The following is a 21,594-nucleotide window of genomic DNA, read 5'->3' on the forward strand; positions in this document are numbered from 1 at the left end:
AGGTATGGTGGCAAATTACACACCTTAACAAAAAAAGGAAGACAAAGGACAAATATCTTAAAAGTGTTTAATGTTTGCTGTGCAAAACAATGTCAATGTTTGTGTACATAATCACTACAGACATTTAATTATATATAAAACTTTAATAATTATAATGTGATATGTGATGTCAGAGGCCTGTAATTGATTTATTTGCTTCTTTGAAATGTGAACTTGATGCCAAGGGTATTGGGTATATTGTATCGACACACTCTTCACAATCACACAAACACACACTTTCCTCTGTTCTTCTCACTGTTCTCTACCCTGGTCAGTGCTCAGAGAGAGCACTCTCCTTAATTGAATTCCCCAGCCCATTGATTATTTTAATGGTTCTCCACGCTACACAGTGGGCTTCTGCATGTCTGCACCACATCAAGATCACAGAGCCTCTAGGGAGGAAAATGGAAGCCATGCATTCACCTTCCCTTTGTCCGGAGCACTGTGTGCTTGCCGTACATGGTCAAAAGTGCAATGATGGAACACTGGCTTTGCCAGTTTTCTTCAGACTTTGAATATGTACAATTCAATTATTTTAGCCTCCTCTACTTATTTAAAAAACGTATTTTCTAACTTGTTGTACAAAGATGCAGGCTTTTAAATCAGTGTAGACATCACTGATACACAATATTGCACCTGGTCTCTGCAAAAATAATTTGTTGACAAGATCTTCTCTGACATTTATTGAAGTACCTTGCCATTCAGAATGGCTTTCTCCCTTCGACTGCATTTAGGATGACATTTGCATCTCCACGAGTCATTAAACTGTCATCCTGCTTTTCACACTATCATTCTTTTCTGCCTGCAATTACCTTGATAAATGTGTTAGGGATCTGCTAGGAGGCTGTGGCTCAGTGGATAGTATGATGGACTTCGAATCAGGGGATAGCAAGTTTGAGTCCCACTGCAGTCAGCATGTCGTTGTGTCCCTGGGCAAGACACTTCACCCCAAACTGCTCCTGTGGGGATTGCCCACAGTACTGAATGTATGTAAATTGCTTTGGATAAAAGCGTCTAACAAGTGACATGTAATGTAATCTGCAAATGTACTATGATGAGCTGTGACCATGGCGACACAGTTTTTCTAATCCAGTTTGCAGAGCTATGTGGAAAGTTGGTACATGCATGCATTGTAAAGATAAAAAAGGCTACAATCTACACCTTATTGACATCAGTTTGAGTATTTCATTATAATATTTATCTGAATTAGTGACACAAAAAAAGGTATTTTGCTACATAATATAGTACAACTTAAAACTCAGCGGTGGACTACCGATTATTTTAAGGCCTTATGACCCTTTGTTACAATCTTTAAAGAAATGAAAATCAAAACACAAAAAAAGTCAAAAATGGTAAAACATTCTTGTCCTAAAATGTTTGTACACAACATGTACTTAAGCTGTTTATTCGGGTGCTATATGCTACTCTATAAATATTTGATATTGTTCTAATGTTTTAAATAATATTTATTTGAAATTACGTCTATATTTTCAGTAATTTACATAAATTGTAATTTATTTTTTATTTTTCTCTGTAGATCTACACCTTTACATGTTTTCCTGTTTGTTTCACTCCTGCACATTACATCTCTAAATCCATCGATTAAGCATAAATCCTGCCAACAACTTCCTGTTACCTACAAATGTGCATATCATACATGGCAAATATAAGGTTATACATTACATCGTCAATAGCAAAGACTATTTATACCTTTTTTATTCTTATATCCACACAAATTATCAAACCCACAACAAACAGCAATTAGCTTTAACATACACAACCATTCAGCCTGCACCATGTTTTAAAAGCTAGCCTTTTTGGTTTTTCGCTAAAGAAGAGCAAATATGAAAGTCATCCCTGTTGGGTAAAATAAAAAGAGAACCGAAATCAAAAAAGATATCATAGATTGTGATCACGTCTATAAAGTCCCCACGACTAATATTGTGTCTAATGTTCCCTTCCTCATCCTTTCATTTCCTCCTTCATAGGACACAGAATTGGGATGCTCTACTCGCTTTGGGCCTTTGGAAGGTCCGGCTCCACCCTGACCAGCTGGAAGTCCTCAGTCACCTCCAACAGAGCCTCCATCTCTGGGCTGTCTACCCTCACCAGCTGCCCATCCTCCACCTCCACGTGCACCCCCAGCCCGTTCTCCTCTCCCCCTGGCTCTCCTTCATCGTCGGCCACGTCATCCATCTCCGTGTTTGGCACCACCTCCTCCATTCCTTCTCGGAACTTCTTCACATGGAAGGTGAAGGGCGGCACGCGGTACACGGTGGTCGTGGAGCGGGCGTAGACCTTGTGTTCAGGATTGAGGGACTTCTTGGCCTTCTCTTTGGAGCTCTTCATCTTTGCCCTGCGCTCCATGTTGGGGGTCATGCGGGTCCCGAGCTGGCCCATCTTCTGCCCCAGGCTGTGCTTGGTTTTCTCCATTTTGTCACGGGTTCTCTGTCTTGTTTTCTCCAGGTTCTCGCGGGTTCTCTGCCTGGTCTTCTCCAAGTTCTCCTTTGTCTTTATTTTGGTCTTCTCCATTTTCTCTTTGGAGAAGGCTTTCTTTATGTTGTCCACTTGCTGCTTGGTGGTGCGTTGGATACGCTTGGTGCGAGACTCCTCGATAATCTCCTCAATCTCCACCTCTTCATCGGAGTTGGGATGGTCTTGAACTTCTTCTTGTCCCTCAGGTATCTGCTCAAGGCCCTCCACGGCTATGCCTTCAATCAAGATCTCTGCGGTCTTGGATTTGGTTGTCTTAGGAGGCTTCACTTTGTCCTAAGGGAGCAAAAAAAGAAAAGATTAGAAATTCCAACTTTCAAGCCGTGGAAGCATTGTATTAAGAAATCACAATGTGTGAATTGTGTCACATTTTCTATTTGACATTTACTAGAATGTTATCAGGAATGCTGCTACGCTAATTGTATTGTATGATCATGTAAATTATGGCATTTAATTTAATATGTCATGTGATCAGTCTAAGAAAGTGGATTAAATTGCCTTTGGGCTAAAAATGAATTGGAAAATACAGGCACATGATGCTTGACAGATCCATGTGTCATTCACACATTTCACAGCTTGTAGCTAGTGTAGACTGCCATCTAGTGGTGCCAGCCATATGCCAACATTCAAGTGTTGCAGCCAGATATATTACACTTTAAATCTTTATAAAAGAACATATTACATTACATTACATTGCATTTAGCTGACGCTTTTATACATAGTCTAATGCGGTCACATGTTCACCACACGAGTAGAATAATTATAAATCTATGGGGCTTAAGAGAATCTGCAACTTCACAGTCATATTGAAACTAAAACCAAGAGGATGTTCCATCTAACCACAGGTTTATATCCTGCTATTACATTCAGAACATAATGTATCTTTAAATATAAAAACTCACACACTTCCATTGCTAATATCCAATCAAATCTAACAGTAAACAGGGGTTATAAAATAAAGAATTATCTTTGAATTATGAATAATTCTTAATCTACATTTATCGTACTATCACTATCATTTATAATTGTGCGTTTGCCTCACTGAAAAGGCAAGGTGCTAAGTACAGTTTCAGTTTAGTCATATAATATAATGTACAGCAAAGCAGTGCAGCAGGTTCACACTTGTTCAAAATATATTTCTGTGAACCCAGAAATAGGGGACTACACCTATAGGTCCTCCATACAGCAATACAGCTCAGTTGCACTACAATATTTAGCCTAATGGTCGGTGTACACTTATACTTTACTTTACTCACAACACACAGCTTACAGAGTTACTGCTGGGGACAGCTGTTCATCAATCAGGAGTGCAGAAACCATATTTACATGCTTTGTGGCAGGAAACTTTCAGTGTGTGGTACCAGATATCCACACAGGGAGAAGCAGTACAATGCTGACAATGTAAACCCCCTAACAGCGTGTCTGGGGCCCCGAGAGGGATTAGAGGACCCACCACCATATTCACTGCCTTTGTAGATACAGTAAATGGTGTTACACTGTAATGTATAAAAGTATAAAGTAAGTTACCAGGTCTTCTGACTGCAGATGCGTGTGCCATAAAATGAACAAGGGTTAGACCAGTGAGGGTTTGAAAAAGGCCCAAAAGTAGGTTTTGCGTAATTGTATATTTGCTTCTGCTGATACTGAAATACGTTTTTTTTTTAATTATGATAGTTCACAGGGCATTTTAAGATGAAGTCTTTTTTTGGTTTTCAAAGAGAGCATGCTTCAATTAATGACTTCTTTATGTATTCTATGTTTTATGTTAAAGTAGACAATATTCAAATCTGATTTTCAGCCTCAAGCAGGAGGCAAATTTGGCCTAATTTAGTCGTGCTAAATTTGAGAGGAAAAAAAGATTGTCTATTCTTTGTGGTTTTCGGCCTGCATAACATGCAAACTGAATCTCCCGCAGAAACACCTGAAACACATGTACAGCACTGCAGACTGACAGTGCAACACATGAGGAGGTGGCATGTAAGAGCCAGATATGGAATGTGAAGACATATATTGAGAAATGTCTTAGTTTGTCACTGTCAATCAAAAAAAAAAAAAACTACATAAGAAGGTGTTTTATAGCATTAGATTATTAGTAATTTATTAGTAGCTTAACTAAAAGTTAGATTTGAATGCCGGTATTAACCTTCTGACAGATAAACACCTGTCAGATCACGTGATCACCACATCTCCATGGGCAGTTATTGCCATATGATCCTATCATTAAATGGATGTTGCGTCCTTATCTGGAGCCGTGTAGGGCGTGTCCTCTGCGACCCACTCTGTATGCGTTTATTTTGGGCTGGCCTTCTCTCCCCCAACACACAACACCCTCGTCTCTCGCACGGCAACAGATAAACACAGCGCACTGTCACCATGGCAACCACCTGCTCATGTTGTCCCTTGTGGGTGGTGAAGTTTTGCCGGATAAACAGCTGACATCTTTACAACAATACTCCAACATGCTTTTGATACAGTAAAACTATAATAAAAACTGCACCTGCTGAGTCGAGTGAGTGACAATAATAAGATTAATGAGAGATATTTTAAAATACATTAGCACATAACCCTACCACAATAATTTCCCACAGATTCTGTCAGAACTTAGTAGTATGACAAACTAAGCTGAATAGGACACATAAGCAAGTTCAAGAGATTTTACCAGAATGTAATAATGATACAATTGCACAAATAAAAAGCTGACCTCATACAGTACCTTGTATTAAGTAAACATGCCTTCCTACTCTGTGTACAAATAAACACATAAAAGAGTATCCAGACTGACACGTGTTCGCAAATCCCCACACAAAGAATTGAAAAAACAACATTTTCCATTAAGCATTTTTGTGAACACTTTTTCACTTCTGAAGCCTGCATAGGAAGTTTCTGCAGCCAATGGAAAAAGCAGCACGGCATCCTGGGAACAGCTGAGGTCATACAGCACAGGGAAACTGCAACGTGATCCAGGACCACATCAGCACCATAACTCAATAAAAACGTCTGTATGTAACGCTGAATCGAGACCATCACTGGCCAACCTGCCCATGTTGTTTAATGGAAACTTCTTGAAACTTAAAATTGATGGAATTCAATTCATTCAAACCTTTATTTAACCAGGTGGTCCCATTGAGATCATCAATCTCTTTTTCAAGGGAGACCTGTCCAACATGGCAGCAAGTAGGTTACAAGATGAACATAAAACAGATAACACAAAAGGACATCGTATTTACAGGGCTACATTTACATACCTAGAGACATTGACAAGTACCAACAGTATCAAGTATCATTGCACCTATCCAAGCTTTAAAAACAGGCAGTGGAACCAATTTGCTCACTTTCAAATCTTTTTTTCCAAGCAAGAGGAGCTGCGCACATAAAAGCTTTCATACCTAAGTCCGTCCTTGCACTTGACACTTGTAACAAAGCCACATGATGTGATCTCAGGCAATAGCTACCGGCAACTCTCTGTTTGATCAGAGAGCAGATGTAAGATGGGAGTTTACCCAACATGGCTTTACATGTACCACTGGCTATATGTGGCAAAGGATTACTGTTATGGTCTTCTTTGGTTAGTTGACTTAATGGTTCTGCCTGATTTTGGTTGCTTTAAGATCCCCATCATTTGTCAAGTTGCAATCTTGTGATCAATTGATATGGTTTATTACTTATAGGTCAATATTTACACAGATAGGCCTTTACTTATCCAAACAACTGATTGACTTTTAGACAAGTTAAGAGCGCACATTCTAGGTTTTATGACTTATTCCAGCAGTACTCGGAGGGAGACTGTTACTGCAAGGTAGTGTGGTCGTTTCTCAACTAGAAGGTTGTGTGTTCAATCCTAGCTTGTGTAGTCATGTCGATGTATTGGGCTAGATGTTTAACCCAGAATTCCTCCCGATGGCTAACGGTGTGTGAATGTGTATGGATGTTAGCTTCCCAGAGCACGTGGTAATGCTCTGCATGAATAGCCGCGTTCACACCGGAGTACTTTTCCCACTTTAGTTCCGATATAGTTCCGAAATGTCGCGTTCACAACAAAAAGAGCCGGAACTAAAATGAGTTTGTGAGAACCTTTTTACCCCCTTTTCCGTCCCTGCTAGAGAGCAGGGACTCTCATGCGGCAGAAGAAGAAGAAGTGACGTCAGCGGCTTCATTTGCCTAATCCACCCCCAGGGACTTATTCCGGTGTGAACTCGATCTGTACTTAGTTCATCAGAACTAAAGAGTTCTGATGAACTAAGTTCTCATGAACCTTTGTGGGAAAAGTACTGCGGTGTGAATGCGCCTAATGAGGTGTGAATGGGTGAATGGCTCGTAGTATGTGAAGCGCTTTGAGGGGTCTTAAAGACCTGATAAAGCGCTATTCAATTACAGTCCATTTACCACTCGATATGAGCCAATTTATCAGTCCAACTCAACTAGACTTATATTTAAATCAAAACATGTTAGAATCTGAAACACTGAGGACATGCATTTCTGAAATTGTCATTTACATTCTTAAAACTTGACCCAGGATGCTGAATCTGTGGAAATGGTCAGTTGACCTTGTTTGGGTTTCCCTGCCTGATCACAAAACAGGAGACTGGGAGCTTTAGGGAAGAGGTGGGAAGTCCATTAGTGTCCCTGCGTTACCCACCACTCTCCTCCCACTTAGCAGTAATGGAGAAGTCGGCACTCTGTGTGTTTACTGACAGGTGCCCGGGGAATGGACACTGAGTGTATGTGTGCTCTCCTCAAGGAGGAGGTCTGTTGCTAGTGTTTCTTTCCTTGGAATGTGTCGTGAATAATAGCTCATGGAAAAGTTGGCTAGAAGAAGTGGGAATTATCTCTGTCTGAGTGTGTGTGTGTTGGTGTATGTGTCTGTGTGGGTGTGTTTGATTAGCTCAGACAAGTCAACAACTGTCTGAGCCATCTCTCAGAACAAGGCACGACACAGGAGGTGCAATTAGAAAGAGGAAATATGATGCTGGTAAACAACTAAGACTACAACCTATCAGGAAAAATATATGAGATATGTGGGAGATTAGCAGGGTCTCCTCCTGCCTATTTTACTTTAATTGAAGATCAGACCAGAATGTTCTTAATATGTGCTGAACATTCTGTAATCCTGAAAAAAGATCTTGAATCGAAGGTGTTCATGTAACAGCAGCAAAGCCTTTTTAGTGTCTAAACAATGTGAGCAAAATGTTCTGTCTGACTCATAGGGGGCTCTGGGATAATTTAACCACCGACTGTTACCATGGACGACAGAGCAAACAGTGGTACTTAATCAGCGCTACGCAGAGACCACAGCAGCTCACTTTTCTCTCCCCCCTCTGCTGTTAAAAGACCTACACTCACTATTCCACCTGGTCCAGTATAGTTATTAAAATATTATTTCAACCACTATTCAGTCAGCCGATAGTAGAATAAATAACACAATTGAATGCTTGTGTAATATGAAAAGGACTATTACAAGCCAGATTGTCAGTAAAAAAAATGCAACCAAAAAGAATTTACATTTTAAAATGTGCATTGTTCCGTTTTTTAATCTGCCACTATAAAATAAAGCCATTGTATTAAGATGAGGATCTATTAACTGCCACCTTAAATACATGTTATGTATTAATGTTTTAATTTGAATATATTTACAAAATCTACATTTATAATTCCTTTATTGTAATATCCTACATTTTTAATAAGATTGCTCCAATATTCGAGAGTGAGATTGTTTAGGAAGAATTTTACAAGGTTTAAAAGGTTTTAGAGAAAATGCATCTAGGAAAGTAGTGAGCTTGTGACTTGATATAGGATAAATAAGACTTGTATTATACTGCACTAGTCGTGTAAGTGTTTGTAAACTGTGTTTTGATATAGATTTGCGGTTGTGAAATGTTGCTTTAAATTATTGACTTACATTTTGCTCAATTCATCAAGACTTTACTCAATTCTTTGTTTATATCAAAAGTATGACAACATGTTTTCTGCAAGATTTCTAAGTAACAGGGGGTGAAAAAAAATCATATACATTACATGCTACTTGTTAGACACTTTTATCCAAAGCGACTCACATACTCAATACTGTGGACAATCCCCACTGGAGCAATTTGGGGTGAAGTGTCTTTCCCAGGGACACAACGACATGCTGACTGCAGTGGGGTTTGAACCTGTGCTCCCCTGATCCGAACACCACCGTACAAATCCACTGCGCCACAGCCTATACAATAGTTATTTTGGGTGAGGTATTCCTTTTAACATTTGCAATCTTGATTCCCCTACATGCATGCAGACATTCAGCAACTCGCTCGCTTATGATAAACACACCCCCCCTCAGAGACATGAAGAAAGGCCTCAGCGGTGAGTCACAGCAGCAGCTGTCTGATCCTGTCCAGTCCTTGCAGCTGTGCACTCTGCTATCTCACTGAGTGATATCCCTGACCCAGGATTGGAGAAGGCCAAAGCACAGATTGACATGAAGCAGAGGTGGAGCTTTGTGTGTAAGAGCCATTTCCGTGGAGGCCTGAATCACATTGCTTTGATCCCTGAAGAGTTGTCGGGGGCTAAAATAAGGACGTTAATGTAGTCTGGTCATTAATATTGATGCCTAACCCACCCACGCTCTCCTAAATAAGGCTCAAACAATTCACAGAGGACTGGTCAAGCCTCCTACTCCCTCAGGCATTTTGGACTCTTATGACAGAGGGCACAATGCAAATTCTGTTTCGTGAAGATCTCTTTTTCCTTTCAGAATAACACTGATGGTGCCATGTTTAAGCCTCCTGTGGCTAATGGAAATATTAACAACCAGTCCCATTCAGTTTATAGACAAGAGGGAGCTCTGTATTACCTTGTAGCCAACATGGCGTTGTCATGTTAACGTGAACACCACAGGAAGGGAGTTCCTTGTTTTTTCTGTCACAGTGATTTGTGATTTCATACACATGGACCTGGAGGAGGGAAGCCCTTTTCCACAGCTCAGCCTATCCACGTCCATGACTCTGAGACCACTGGAATCCCAGGGTTAGTCGCATGCAAAGACGGAAATGTATTTTCCCATTTGCACCTCTGTGTGCACTGGCAGATACAGTGCTAGAATGTATTATATGACTATCCCTTTCTCTGTCAAGGTGCCATCCACATTGACACATTACTCATCCAAATTGAACAACTCCCTTCAAAATGTCAAATTGGAACTGGTTTAAGCACAGCATTAGCTGCTGCTGCTATAAATGAAGATGCTTTAATTGTTTCCATCTTTTAGTAAAAAAAAATTGTCTGTTGCATTTATTCATTGTTCATATTGGCGCTTAACAGAATAAAGTGGTTCAAGTAAGGGCAAGAAAAAGCGGCCAACGTGAAAACATTGCTACATTGCCCAATTACAGGAAGCTATAAGAACTGAATTACATGATGCCGATTAAAGATTAATGGCCAATAGCTCCTGGAAAATAACACTTGTGGGTTGTCGGAAAGGCAAGCACCCACAGTGCTTTGCTTTCTTCTAAAATGGGCAGTTGTTTCTGTTTTCTTAATAACACCACTGGGATGTTGAAGACGGAAAAAATTGCACACATTTTCAGTTGTGCACCTTTTTATAATATAACATGAGCAACCGTGCTGTTTTTTCAAATGTGAAAAACATAATCCACTACTTTGGAGGAAAACGTTCGTCCCTCAGAAGAAGTGTGAAGTCTATAAACAAAATGGTGCCTTTAAAGAAAATAGGAAATAAATCAGATTATAGTGCACTGTTCTCAGTTTGCGCCCTTACACTGATGACATCATTTGAGTGCACTTTCTTTATTTATAGATTAATAATCCTAAACATCTATGTGCGTGCAAAATCTAATCCCAAAGGAACCAACAACCTGGCACGCACTCGCTGGCGGTCTATAACTCAAATACCAGTGCCCAGAACAGCAGCAGTGAAAATATACCTGACTGTTGCACTTCATACTAAAGGTTTGGACATGCCACACTTTGCATTCACACGCAACATCTTACGTTACAGCAAAAACAGATACTTCTATTCATAGTGAATGTCTAGATGCTGCTTAAACAGCCTACTAAAGTCTCCATGGTAGATTTGTGGTTTAATGTTTTCAACAGAACTGTTGAACTATCCACCACAAAAGGGAAATATATTGAATTAATGGAAAAAAGAACAAAGCACAGTATGGACATAAGAACTAAGGTTTCATAGTCAAACCCAAGCACATCAATCAAATAACCAAACACTAAATGCAGGAAATCAATCAGTTGGTGCTGCTTATCGCTAAATTCAGACTTACTCAATGAAACAAGACTCCAGTGCATAGCTGGTGGTGTATTTTTAAACCACAGCAGTATAGCGGGTATACCAACTCAAGATATTTTGGCAAACTTTTTATTTTGGCTGTGGCTTTGTAGGTGAAGGGTGTACCTACAAATCTTGGGATAAACAGCATGGAGGGTGTCAGCAGCACTGAGTTGCGATGTGGTATGAGGACAAATTTCTGTTCGCAGGCCAAGTCGTTGGACGACAGCTACGAGCGTTCAGTGGAGGGGGGACCTGATCAGTGTTCCAGTTGGTGAATCCTGTCTGCAGCTATGGGATGGGAATGTTTAGTGGGACAGGAAGGCAGCTGGGCCTGAGATCAGATCAGTGTCCTCGTGTGGAACCAAATCCGCTCACAAACATCTGGACTGATTTAAACTGAAAGAAACCAGACACGTGTACACAATATCTACCAGGTGTTTTAAAGCACCATAAGCTGATAAGCAAGTACAAATGTGTGTCCCTAAATAACTCAACAAAGTATATATAGTACATACTCTAGAAATAGCAGGGATCCTGTTGCTGCTGTACCAACTGTATATCCTCATGGCAGGAGCAGAGGAAAGGTAACAGTAACAATATCAGCAAATCCTCCTCCGTTACTGTATCTCCATGTAGTGTTGTACTGTACACTCACTCTGATAAAGCAGCAAAGAGTGCAGATTTAATGTATGATACAAATAAATAATAATTACACCTATTCAAATGTGCCGGAATAGAGAAGCATATTACTGCCAATGATTTTAAAATGCACTGTGCTGTACAGAGAAGGAGTATATCCCTCTGGAGGTAACGTCATTGCTGCTGTATCAAAATGACCCTCTGCTTAATTCTTTACATTCCTTAGATGTTGTGACATCAAATAAATGTGTTTTAAAAAAGCAACAAAAATGTGATCCGACTAAACAAGAAAAGGTAGTTTTTTCTTAAGGTGTAACTCACTTGTTCTCTGTGGTAAACAAACATATTGTGTGTGCCAAAGAAAGAGAGAGATTAGAGTGTTACAAGATCTGGATTTGGACAATCAGGCCAAGAGAAACAGCTCTGGTTTTGAGACATTGTTGGTTAAAACTAAGATGATGAGTGGAAGAGATAAGCAAAGGAAAAACAAACTTGACTTGAAAAGAATAGTTAGACATTTTGGAAAAGGCACTTAAATGTTTTCTAGACTAAAGTTACATGAGAACACTTCTCATCTGTGTGGAACATAAAGCTTTGCTAACTTTGATACCTTGTTTGTTTTACTCCTTACAATACCAAGAGGAAAAACTAGTGGACATGTTGTTGGGGCTATTTTTTGACAGGATGCAGTAACTTCCTGGAGTCTCCTCTTGTTACCTAACAATCTCAAGATTACAAGCAAGATGTGAAAGCGCCTAAACAGGAAATTGTCCAGCAACAATTCATTTTTGCACTTTTTTGTCCAGACTAAATAACCACAACATAATGTGAGGTCAATTTAGAGGTGCTGGCGGACAGGGACAGGCAAACGGTTTTCACATTTTCAGACTTTTTGCTAACAAGCTAAAAGGTTGATGGATGTAGCCTCATATTTAGCACACGGACATGATAAAAATATAATAACATTTCAAGAAAACGTCTTTAAATTCCGGCTGGTATTAGTTTGTGTTTTTCTTTTTGATAATAGTAGACACTTTTAATGTGAATGTTTAGGTCATGTACTCGATATTGCAGCCTCTAACTATTGGATCCCTTTTTACACGCGGGGGCTCACAAGCCACCACGTTCTGGAACTCTAAACTGGCTCGAGATGGTAGCTCACATGCGATAGTGAAATGTGGAGCCTGCAAGATATCTTTCAACAAGCCTGAGGACGAGGAGAAAAAGGACAGAGGGGAGTGACAGAAGAGAACAACATAATACACCAAGTGCTGGAGCAAATACTGAATGAGCTGTGCCCTTAGTTCTGGATTAGATGTCTAGAGTTGGAGTAGAAGGGGCTACATTGATAGTGGGAGAGAAACTGAGAAGGAGGGAGCAGAACAAGTGGGTATCTTGGCAGGAGAGGCAGAGAGATGCCAACGGAATGAGTCACAACACCAACTTAGTGCTTTTTGGTGTGGCCGGTTTCTGTTGCTTGCAAGCAGTTCACTAAGTGATTCATAACTGCTTCCTCTCAAATACTTGGAATTAATTGGCCAAAGAAAAAATTGACTGGATTATTTTGCCATGGGAAATTGGAACAGAGATGTCACATAGTCAGGGATAGATTAAAGTATATTCAAATAAGGTGGGCTGGGGCTAGTGGCAAGACTTTTTGGCTGCGATCCGATCTCCGCTGGGTTGGTCTGGAATAAGTAGACTGTAACTGAGAAGACTTACATCTCCATGATAGAGCTGATCACATGGCTATCACTGTCTTTGAGCTGCAGCCAAACACACCCTCATTCCAGACGCACATCAGTACTGTCTGACACTCTAAAGGGACATACACTATTGCATTACATAAACCGGATTAATCCGCATAATTAAATAGTGAGCATTTTGAAACACACAATCCTGATGGGCTGAGTCACATTGTCTAAAAAAAGCATACACGTCCTCTTATCAAACAAACACAAATGAGCCTCACACTGCACATTTTATCAGATGGAAACCTTGTTGTTTAGCTGCTTGTTACGAAGCATGTAAATCCATAAATTGATGACATTAAAAGGGGTTACTACATCAATATCAGTTAACAGGTATTCTGCAATACAACTGCATTTGTAAAAATAAGCTGTAAAAATGCTTTAATGGACGCAAACGTTTGTTGAGGCTGAACCCCACAAATTCAAAAATGATGATGGTCCCAAAACATGTATGCAAACGGTTAATAATGAGTGTATGTTAAAGTACATGGGATGTTTGTTTAGTTTTTTAACATGGTATCAAATTGATATTGAGAACAGTGTAATTCCCTAATATTGGTATCTACTTCTACATTTCTTGTGTTGTGACTTCCCTTATCACCACAGCGGCAGCATCCTGGTTTCTTCTACCCTGACAGCTGAGAAGGTGGAACATTTTGACTTATAAAAATCTAATGTTTGTAATTTTCGAAAGAAGTTAATTATGTGTAGCAGGGCTTACAACTTTAGCTGTTTGAAAAGAGAATAAAAACATTCTTATGGATTGAATATGGAGTTGCTATCACCTCTAGAGGGACATTTACAATCATTATTAAACAACCATCATGAGACTTAATTGAGAAAGACACACTAATATCTCTAACACAGCTAGGGTCTTGTAAGATCAGGTTCATTTCCAGACAGCTGTTACAAAACACTAAATTAGACTTGTGAGGCTGAACTAATATAGTCAATTGACTGGTGATATGAGACTAACGGGAAATAAAGCAATACACTAATTTAAAAAATGGAAAGACAATTGATCTATAAAAGACAGCAATACAGTCAGAGCAGAAAAACGTGGTGTGTGTGTGTGTGTGTGTGTGTGTGTGTGTGTGTGTGTGTGTGTGTGTGTGTTGGAGCAGGGCCGCATTGACCCATTGACCACTTGCGAACCGCAGAGCTGACAGGCTTTGGTGCCTTGTGCAGCAGGAAGACCCTCAGCTGCCGCAAGGTCACTTCTAGATAAGGGTTTGTTATTTTAAAACTGCAGAAAGATGCCCCCTAATGAGGAAGCAAATGTGTGTCTCTAACAGAGATCCTGTTCAGACATGGCATTAACATGTGTCTTGTGTAAACCAGTCATGAGAGGGTAGCTCTACGTCTGTCAGTTCACACCTGACATCAGAATACATCTCGAGTGACCACTTGTGATCGAGTGGATCTCACTACACAAGTCTATATGCATATAAACATGTTATGAGGAGTTCAGTTTTCATTAAAAAATTAGAACCGGTGGGAACTGCATGCACTCATTCACCTTCTTTTTTTTGCGGGCCAGCACCCTGCACTCGGTGAAGCAAGACAGAATATAAATATGGTTTTACAAGTTTAGAGTAACACCCAGGCCCAGGATACATTTGCACACACTGTAAAAATGCAGCCATCTGTGGCGATCAGATCTCAATGCGCCTTTGCTACCTTCACACCTGTACTTAGACTTGTCCACTTGTGATGGTATCGCATTAAAACCAGGTCTCATTATGGCCTAGACTTCAAATTGTAAGCCATAAAAATGAACATATTTGATTTAGTTTCTAATGAGGATGTTCTTTGCTGACCCCAGTAACACCATAACTTAAGAATCACTTAAAAGTAAATGGATAGACCAAGATCTTTTCAAATTAAAACAATAATGATCTGATATGTAGTGGTTGAATGTAACCAAGTACTGTTAACACAGTTAGGTACTGATGTACTGAATTATTATACATTATGATACAAGCTACAAGGCAGTTTACAAAGTAGATGCAAGAAGATAAACTTGATGCATAAATAATTGTAATCAAAAAATCCGATATATTCAGAAATAAAGAATACCTTTACATTGGGTACTTCAAGAATATTTTTAATTAAGGACTCAGAGTATTTACGACCAGTACTTTTACTTTAGTTTAAGATATTTGTTCCACCACAACTGATATGCAATGCACATTTGGTCAACATGTCTTCATCAACACACCCCGCTGTTGCCGGGGGATCCTGCGAGCGACCATCATTGAAGGTTTAATTATAAAGCATCGCTGTCAAAGTCTTTCTAGGCTAAAAATCCTGAAGTATGTGTCTATTCTCAGAGTGCAGAGACAGATTGACAGGAGATAATAAAACAACACCTGCAGTTAAAGCTAAACTTACAGAGTAAAAAGTTTAAACAGCAAAGGTAACGCTCGGAAATGTTTTCACTTGTCTTATCCAATTATAGCCTCCCTTGACATTGACACTGTAAGTGAAAGGCAATATTGGTTAGGAATGGTCAGATACACACGCACTGAGAGTTGATTTTACTTGACTGATGAGGAAAGAGCACTAGCTTTCTGACTGACAGGGACGTTTACCGGAACCTCTACCTTAACCTCCTCATGCCTGACCCTGATCTCATCCTTACGCATTAACACACAAACAGTAACGCAGCAAAGTGTTGAAAGCTGACTGAGAGCCAGTGTTGATTTACACTGCTGCCAATTCCTGACCAGTTAGTTAATTAATAACGGGACACGTGCAGCCATCTTCTGTCAAAAATAGATCCGATTGTGGGAGCTGAAAACATGGAGGCAGCAGCTCTCCGCTTTCAAACATGACTGTGACCAGTGTAGATGTCAATAGTAGCACTTTACATAATACTGACAGGAAATGAATTTGAATGATTTGTGACTGCTGAAGCACAATCAAAGCTTATGACAGAATAAAGCCTTAACATTACAACATGATGCAAGCTTCGCCACATCTGCAGCTCGGCTCATGCAAAGTGCTGTACGCTACAATTTCTAACTGGCATGCCGTTAAAAAAGAGCTTGCCATATAGACAGTATCTCAAACCGCAGGGGGGCACCTGATTTGCAGAGTAATTTATTAAAGACTAGTGTCTATGATTGGATTTCTGCTGCATGCCAATAGTGTAACCCACTCCCATAGTGGACATCCCAGGAAGGGGAGCTGAAATGGTCAGCCTGCTAGTAGTAAGCTCTACAACTCTCAGATTTAGTGTTGCTTCCAAGGGGGTAAAAGTTATGATTTAATGTGCACAAGGTAACTACTTCGGACATTTTCTTTGACATTTGACATCTCCATGCCACAGGTTTACCAGAGACATGGACATCACAGCAGTGTGCTGCTTAAAAGAAAGGAGTTGCTCACCTGGTTTCAAATGTACAACAGCTGTCACACTTTCACACGTCAATCTGATTTCTAACCCATTTTTCTTTCTAACATGTTCTAACATTTTTCTTTCTAACATGTTCATAGTCCCAACTGTTTGAGAAGTGCTCCCTAAAAAACATTTGACGCTGCCCCAATACTCTTTTGGGTTCTCAGGTATTAAAATGCAGGTTTGTGCATGATTGCCAGTGAGTGCCACTTCTGAGAAATCTTAATAATATAAACTACATCTTCATCTTACATGGCATCGCCCTGCCAACTATCTGCTCACTGAGCCCTCCAGGCTGGGGCGTTGGTTCTGTCTCAAGTAGCCCTTCATGCCAGTGTTTATAGGCCTTTTTATTTACACCACTAGTCTTTATATAGTTTCATTTGGTAATCATGAAGTCTTGGAGTTTCCATGAAAGCTAGTAGTAGTAGGTGGATGTCGCCTCTCACTGATCATGAATACAAACCTTATAACAGTTTATAAATACACCTTGCACTTTCTTTTTATGTTCTAAAACATTACAGCCTCATTGAATTTTTAGGAAAAACTGATTTAGACATGTATGTCATGGAAACCAAAGAGCCTGTCCTGAGAAACTACAGGATATTTCCCCTAACACAGGTCAATTCAAGCCACAGTGTGACTCTAACTCTCTCTGGTGAGATGATGTCAAAAGGTGGCTCTGATGTTTTGATAGCTTTTCAGGTGCATTTCACACTGCCCTCCCAACTTTCCTATGCGGCATTGGGAATGCAACACAACCCCTTAACATACCTGTGAGTGTAACTTTAACAGCCACATGTAAAACATTACCAGAACATTCTCCAAGAAAGATGGTTTGCTATTGATCCACCCAGCAATGGAAATAGTGAGAGATCAAGCTCACACACACTGAAGTATTCACCTGGTAGATGAGCACTTTGAAGTTGCGTCTCTTGAGCAGCTCGCTCTCGTTGCTCTCCAGCTTCTTGATCTGGCCCGCCTGCTTCTCCAGGTTGTTCCTCACCGACTTGACGTTGACGCTGACCTTGCGTACCTTATCGAGCATTTTGTTGACAGTGTGGGTTGTGCCGACGTGATTCTTGGACATCTTAGCCAGCTCCCCTTGGATGGTTGACACTGACTTCGCCATGGCCCCCTGCCGGACCTCCAGCCCATTCTGGGTCTGCTGGATCTGGTCTACTACGCCGATAATCTTGTCGAGCAGAGACAGGACCATGACCCCATTCATCTGTGCTTCAGTCTTGCCTCCAGGACCGGTGGCCAGTTCCAGGTCCACCTCGTCAGAAGGGTCTTCAGAAAGATCATCATCATCGTCGTCTACAGCCGGCTCTGTGGCGGCGGTCACCAGAGCTACCTCGTCGTCGTCATCGTAATGCTCTTCTACGTGCGCCTTCTTGACACCTGTATCCGCCATGGCTGTCAACTCCGAATGCAAACCGCCTGCGCACTGGCTACAGTTAAAAATAAACTATTGAAAAACGACCTGCAGGAGCCTTGCTACACACAACTCAAGTCCGTAAACCTTTCTTCTTCTTCTTCTTCTTCTTCTTCTTCTTCTTCTTCTTCTTCTTCTTCTTCTTCTTCTTCTTCTTCTAAAACAACTTCATCAAACACTTGCCTCTTTCTAGTCTACTTTACACTTTAATGTTCTCTTCACCCTCAGTCTCTGTGTCTCTCTGCCTCTGCTCTGGGATGACAGCCAGCCAAGGGGAGTTGGGCCTCTCACAGCTGAGGCATGTATGCCCTGACTCAAATGCCTCTGCTCCCTGTGAAACCACCCAGTCGAAGTTTTCCCTTCTTACACCCGCCCCCAGCTCCCCCAGCTGCCATGGGCTCCACCCAATCTGTCCCCAAGCACAGGGCAGCATTTCCCAACCAGATTCCAATCAAATGTAGACCGTCTATCAGTTCAGACCAATGAATTGTGACAATTTGAAGTTCACAATCTACTATTGTGCTCACCCGATTATGTCATGTCAATAAAGGCTATGCTGATTGTTTTACCAAATGCATGTGGTTTGGGGTAGGCTATTGTGTTTGATATATTCCACGTGTCAGTGTGTTGTTTATATTAGATTGAATGTTTAATTGGATTGATTTTTGCTTTTCTTGTACTTTCTAAAGTCTGATTCTTGGTTTTGAGATATATCTTACAATCTACATGTTCATACATTCATCAATAATAACTAATATCTTGTTGATTAGTTTTGTAGGAGCCAAAATGTGCATTTAAACTGTTTTATTATTAGTATATTAATATTTTTCTAATTATTTGGCTGCACAAATTGGTTGTTTTTGATCAAATGTTTGATGAACATCATAACATGGTCGGCTATTCGGACTTCAACATGGCTTCTTTTGAACAGGTTGCAGTACCGAGGCCAGTTTGGCCTTCTAGAAACGTCATTGCTCGCAGTCCCAAAAGCCTTGTGAAGTCGGGAAGTTTAGAATAAATAGCACTGACCAGGGACGAGTTGACAAGCTTTTTCTACTCTGTCTTTGGAGTTTCAGAACTTGGTTTAACGGCCGGGCAACGGTGATAACTTATCTTCGGAGGTCCTTCTTGTACCTGCGTCCTGACTCATGTCAACAAAGTGACCACTAGCTAGCAAACATGCTAAGCTAGTTTTTTTTGCTTTAATGAGAAGAATGCTCACGTGTTTTACCTGTTTTTGCATAAAAACTTTGGTCAAGTAAGATGACTCAATTTAAACCTAGGCAAGTGGAGGAAAAAGCCTTGAGCTCACAGCCGCCATCTTGGTCCGCCTTTCTTTTTCTTTTTTTGTAAAAAGGTGTCAGCTGATTACACGTTTTTTTGTGAAAGATTATTGACAGGATAACTTTTATGTTTGAAATTATGTTAGTCCCAATTCTATGGAGCTATTTCAGGGTCATAAGTTTTGATCATTCAAAAAAATAATTTATTTGAAAGTCCAAGTTTTCATCCTGAACTTCGAAAAATACAATGTTGTATTCAAAACAAAAAAAAGTATTTGAAATAATTTTTCAGGTTGAATATTATTTTGATTCAGTTCAGCAATTATTTTTTAATAAAATATTTATTTTCATATTTCACTTTTATACATATACATTGATATTTGAATACTTGTTTTTTTCAGTTTCAGATTTTACGTTTTCAGATTCAAAACAATAATTTTTTCAGTTTCAAATCTTTTTTTTTCAGGTTTCAATCTTTTTTTCGCCTTCAGATCGTTTTTCACTTTCAGATCTTTTTTTTCGCTTTCAGATCTTTTTTTTTCGCTTTCAGACTTTTGACCCTGATATTGCTTCGGAGGGCGGGGCTTACCAAAGGGCTTACCAAATTTGGCACCCTGAGTGACAGCCCTCCCTCTGTCATGATGCCTTCATGGATGTTAGGTAGCGCAAGAAATACAACTACACACTTTCTATACACAATACTCCCGTGATTGGTGGTAAACAAAACTGATACCAGCATCAACATTCCGTTAAGTGAGCTGTTGAGCATCGTAGTTGGCAACAATCAAGGTATAAGAGCAATAAACTGTGCTAGAATCTGAAATCACTTATCCGCAATCCAGCGTTTCCCCACTTCCACGTAGCTCCATGAACGCAGCATAGTATTGGCTTGGTTTTTGCGATCAGAATCAGAATACCTTTATTAGTCCCACAGGGGATACATTTACATTGTTACAGCAGACAAGAGCCAAAGACAGCTTAATGTTACCTAAAGGATGCATACAAAAAGTATTAAAAATTTAAAAAAGAAATTATATATATTTTTAAAGTTACACATTTTACATAATACACACCCTGTGACAGTTCTGCGGATTTAGCAGCCAGGTATATATTGTACAGTTTTTAACGGCATATATATATATTGCACATACTGCAAATATTGCACATAGTTGGTATTTATCAACAAGAGGTGTTACAGTCTGTGTTGTTTTGTGCTGGGTCTACTAGGGGCTGTGCTGGTTGTAGAGTCTGACCGCTGCAGGAAGGAAGGACCTGCGGTATCTCTCCGTGAGACAGCGGGGGATGGCGTCAGGTCCACCAGAACAACCTGCTGGCTCGTTGCGGATACGTAATTTCACATTCTAACACAGTTTATTTGTACTTGATTGTTGCCAACTACGATGCTCAACAGCTCACTTAACGGAACTTTGACGCTGGTCTCAGTTTTCTAACATCCATGAAGGCAACATGACAAGGGGAGGCCTGTCACTCAGGATGCCAAACTACTCTTTGGTAAGCCCCGCCCCCCGAAGCAATATCAGGGTCAAAAGTCTGAAAGCGAAAAAAAAAGATCTGAAAGTGAAAAATTGATCTGAAGGTGAAAAGCAATGTGAAACCTGAAAAAAACAAGATTCGAAACTGAAAAAATAATTGTTTTGAATCTGAAAACGAAAAATCTGTGCTGAAAAAAATAAGGATTCAAATATCAAAATATGTATAAAAGTGAAATCTGAAAATAAATATATTATTCAAAAAAATTGCTGAACTGAATCAAAAATCATATTCAACCGGAAAAATTATTTCAAATACTTTTTTTTATTTTGAATACATCATTGTATTTTTCAAAGTTCAGGATAAAAACTTGAACTTTCAAATAAATTGTATTTTTTTGAATGATCAAAACTTATGACCCTTAAATAGCTCCATACAATTCTTGTTATCAAGGAATCTAGACCAATAGAATCCAACAAAAGGGGTAGCATCTTTTTGAAATAATTAATATGTTAAAAATAATGACTTAGTCGTCAGGTGGACTAAATTGTATTGGTAAATGTTTGTAAGAAATCTAGAATATCATCCATAAACCCATTTTGACTTGACAGTTCACTGCCCTCTAGTGGTCATACAGTGGAACAACAAAACACTAGTTGCAATCAAGGGCATGAAATACGCATTTAAATGTGTTCATTAAGAGAATGTTCATACAGAAAGTGATACCTAAGTCGGATGATTATAATATGGGGAAAGAAGCATTTTATGATAAAATAAGA

General features: G+C 39.8%; 1 protein-coding gene across 1 annotated transcript; it reads right to left on the reverse strand.

Annotated features, from left to right (window-relative positions):
* Window positions 1-53: 53 nt before the first annotated feature.
* Window positions 54-18,370, reverse strand: cavin1a (caveolae associated protein 1a). Its single transcript, XM_079643351.1, has 2 exons — window positions 17,508-18,370; window positions 54-2,808 (listed from the first exon to the last, which is right to left on the reverse strand). The coding sequence occupies exons 1-2, from the start codon at window positions 18,018-18,020 to the stop codon at window positions 2,047-2,049; spliced, it is 1,275 nt and encodes a 424-aa protein (XP_079499477.1). The 5' UTR covers window positions 18,021-18,370; the 3' UTR covers window positions 54-2,046.
* Between the last annotated feature and the right edge of the window lie 3,224 nt (window positions 18,371-21,594).

The sequence above is a fragment of the Notothenia rossii genome (genome assembly GCF_949606895.1).
Source record: "Notothenia rossii genome assembly, chromosome: 8".
NCBI classification, from domain to species: domain Eukaryota; kingdom Metazoa; phylum Chordata; class Actinopteri; order Perciformes; family Nototheniidae; genus Notothenia; species Notothenia rossii.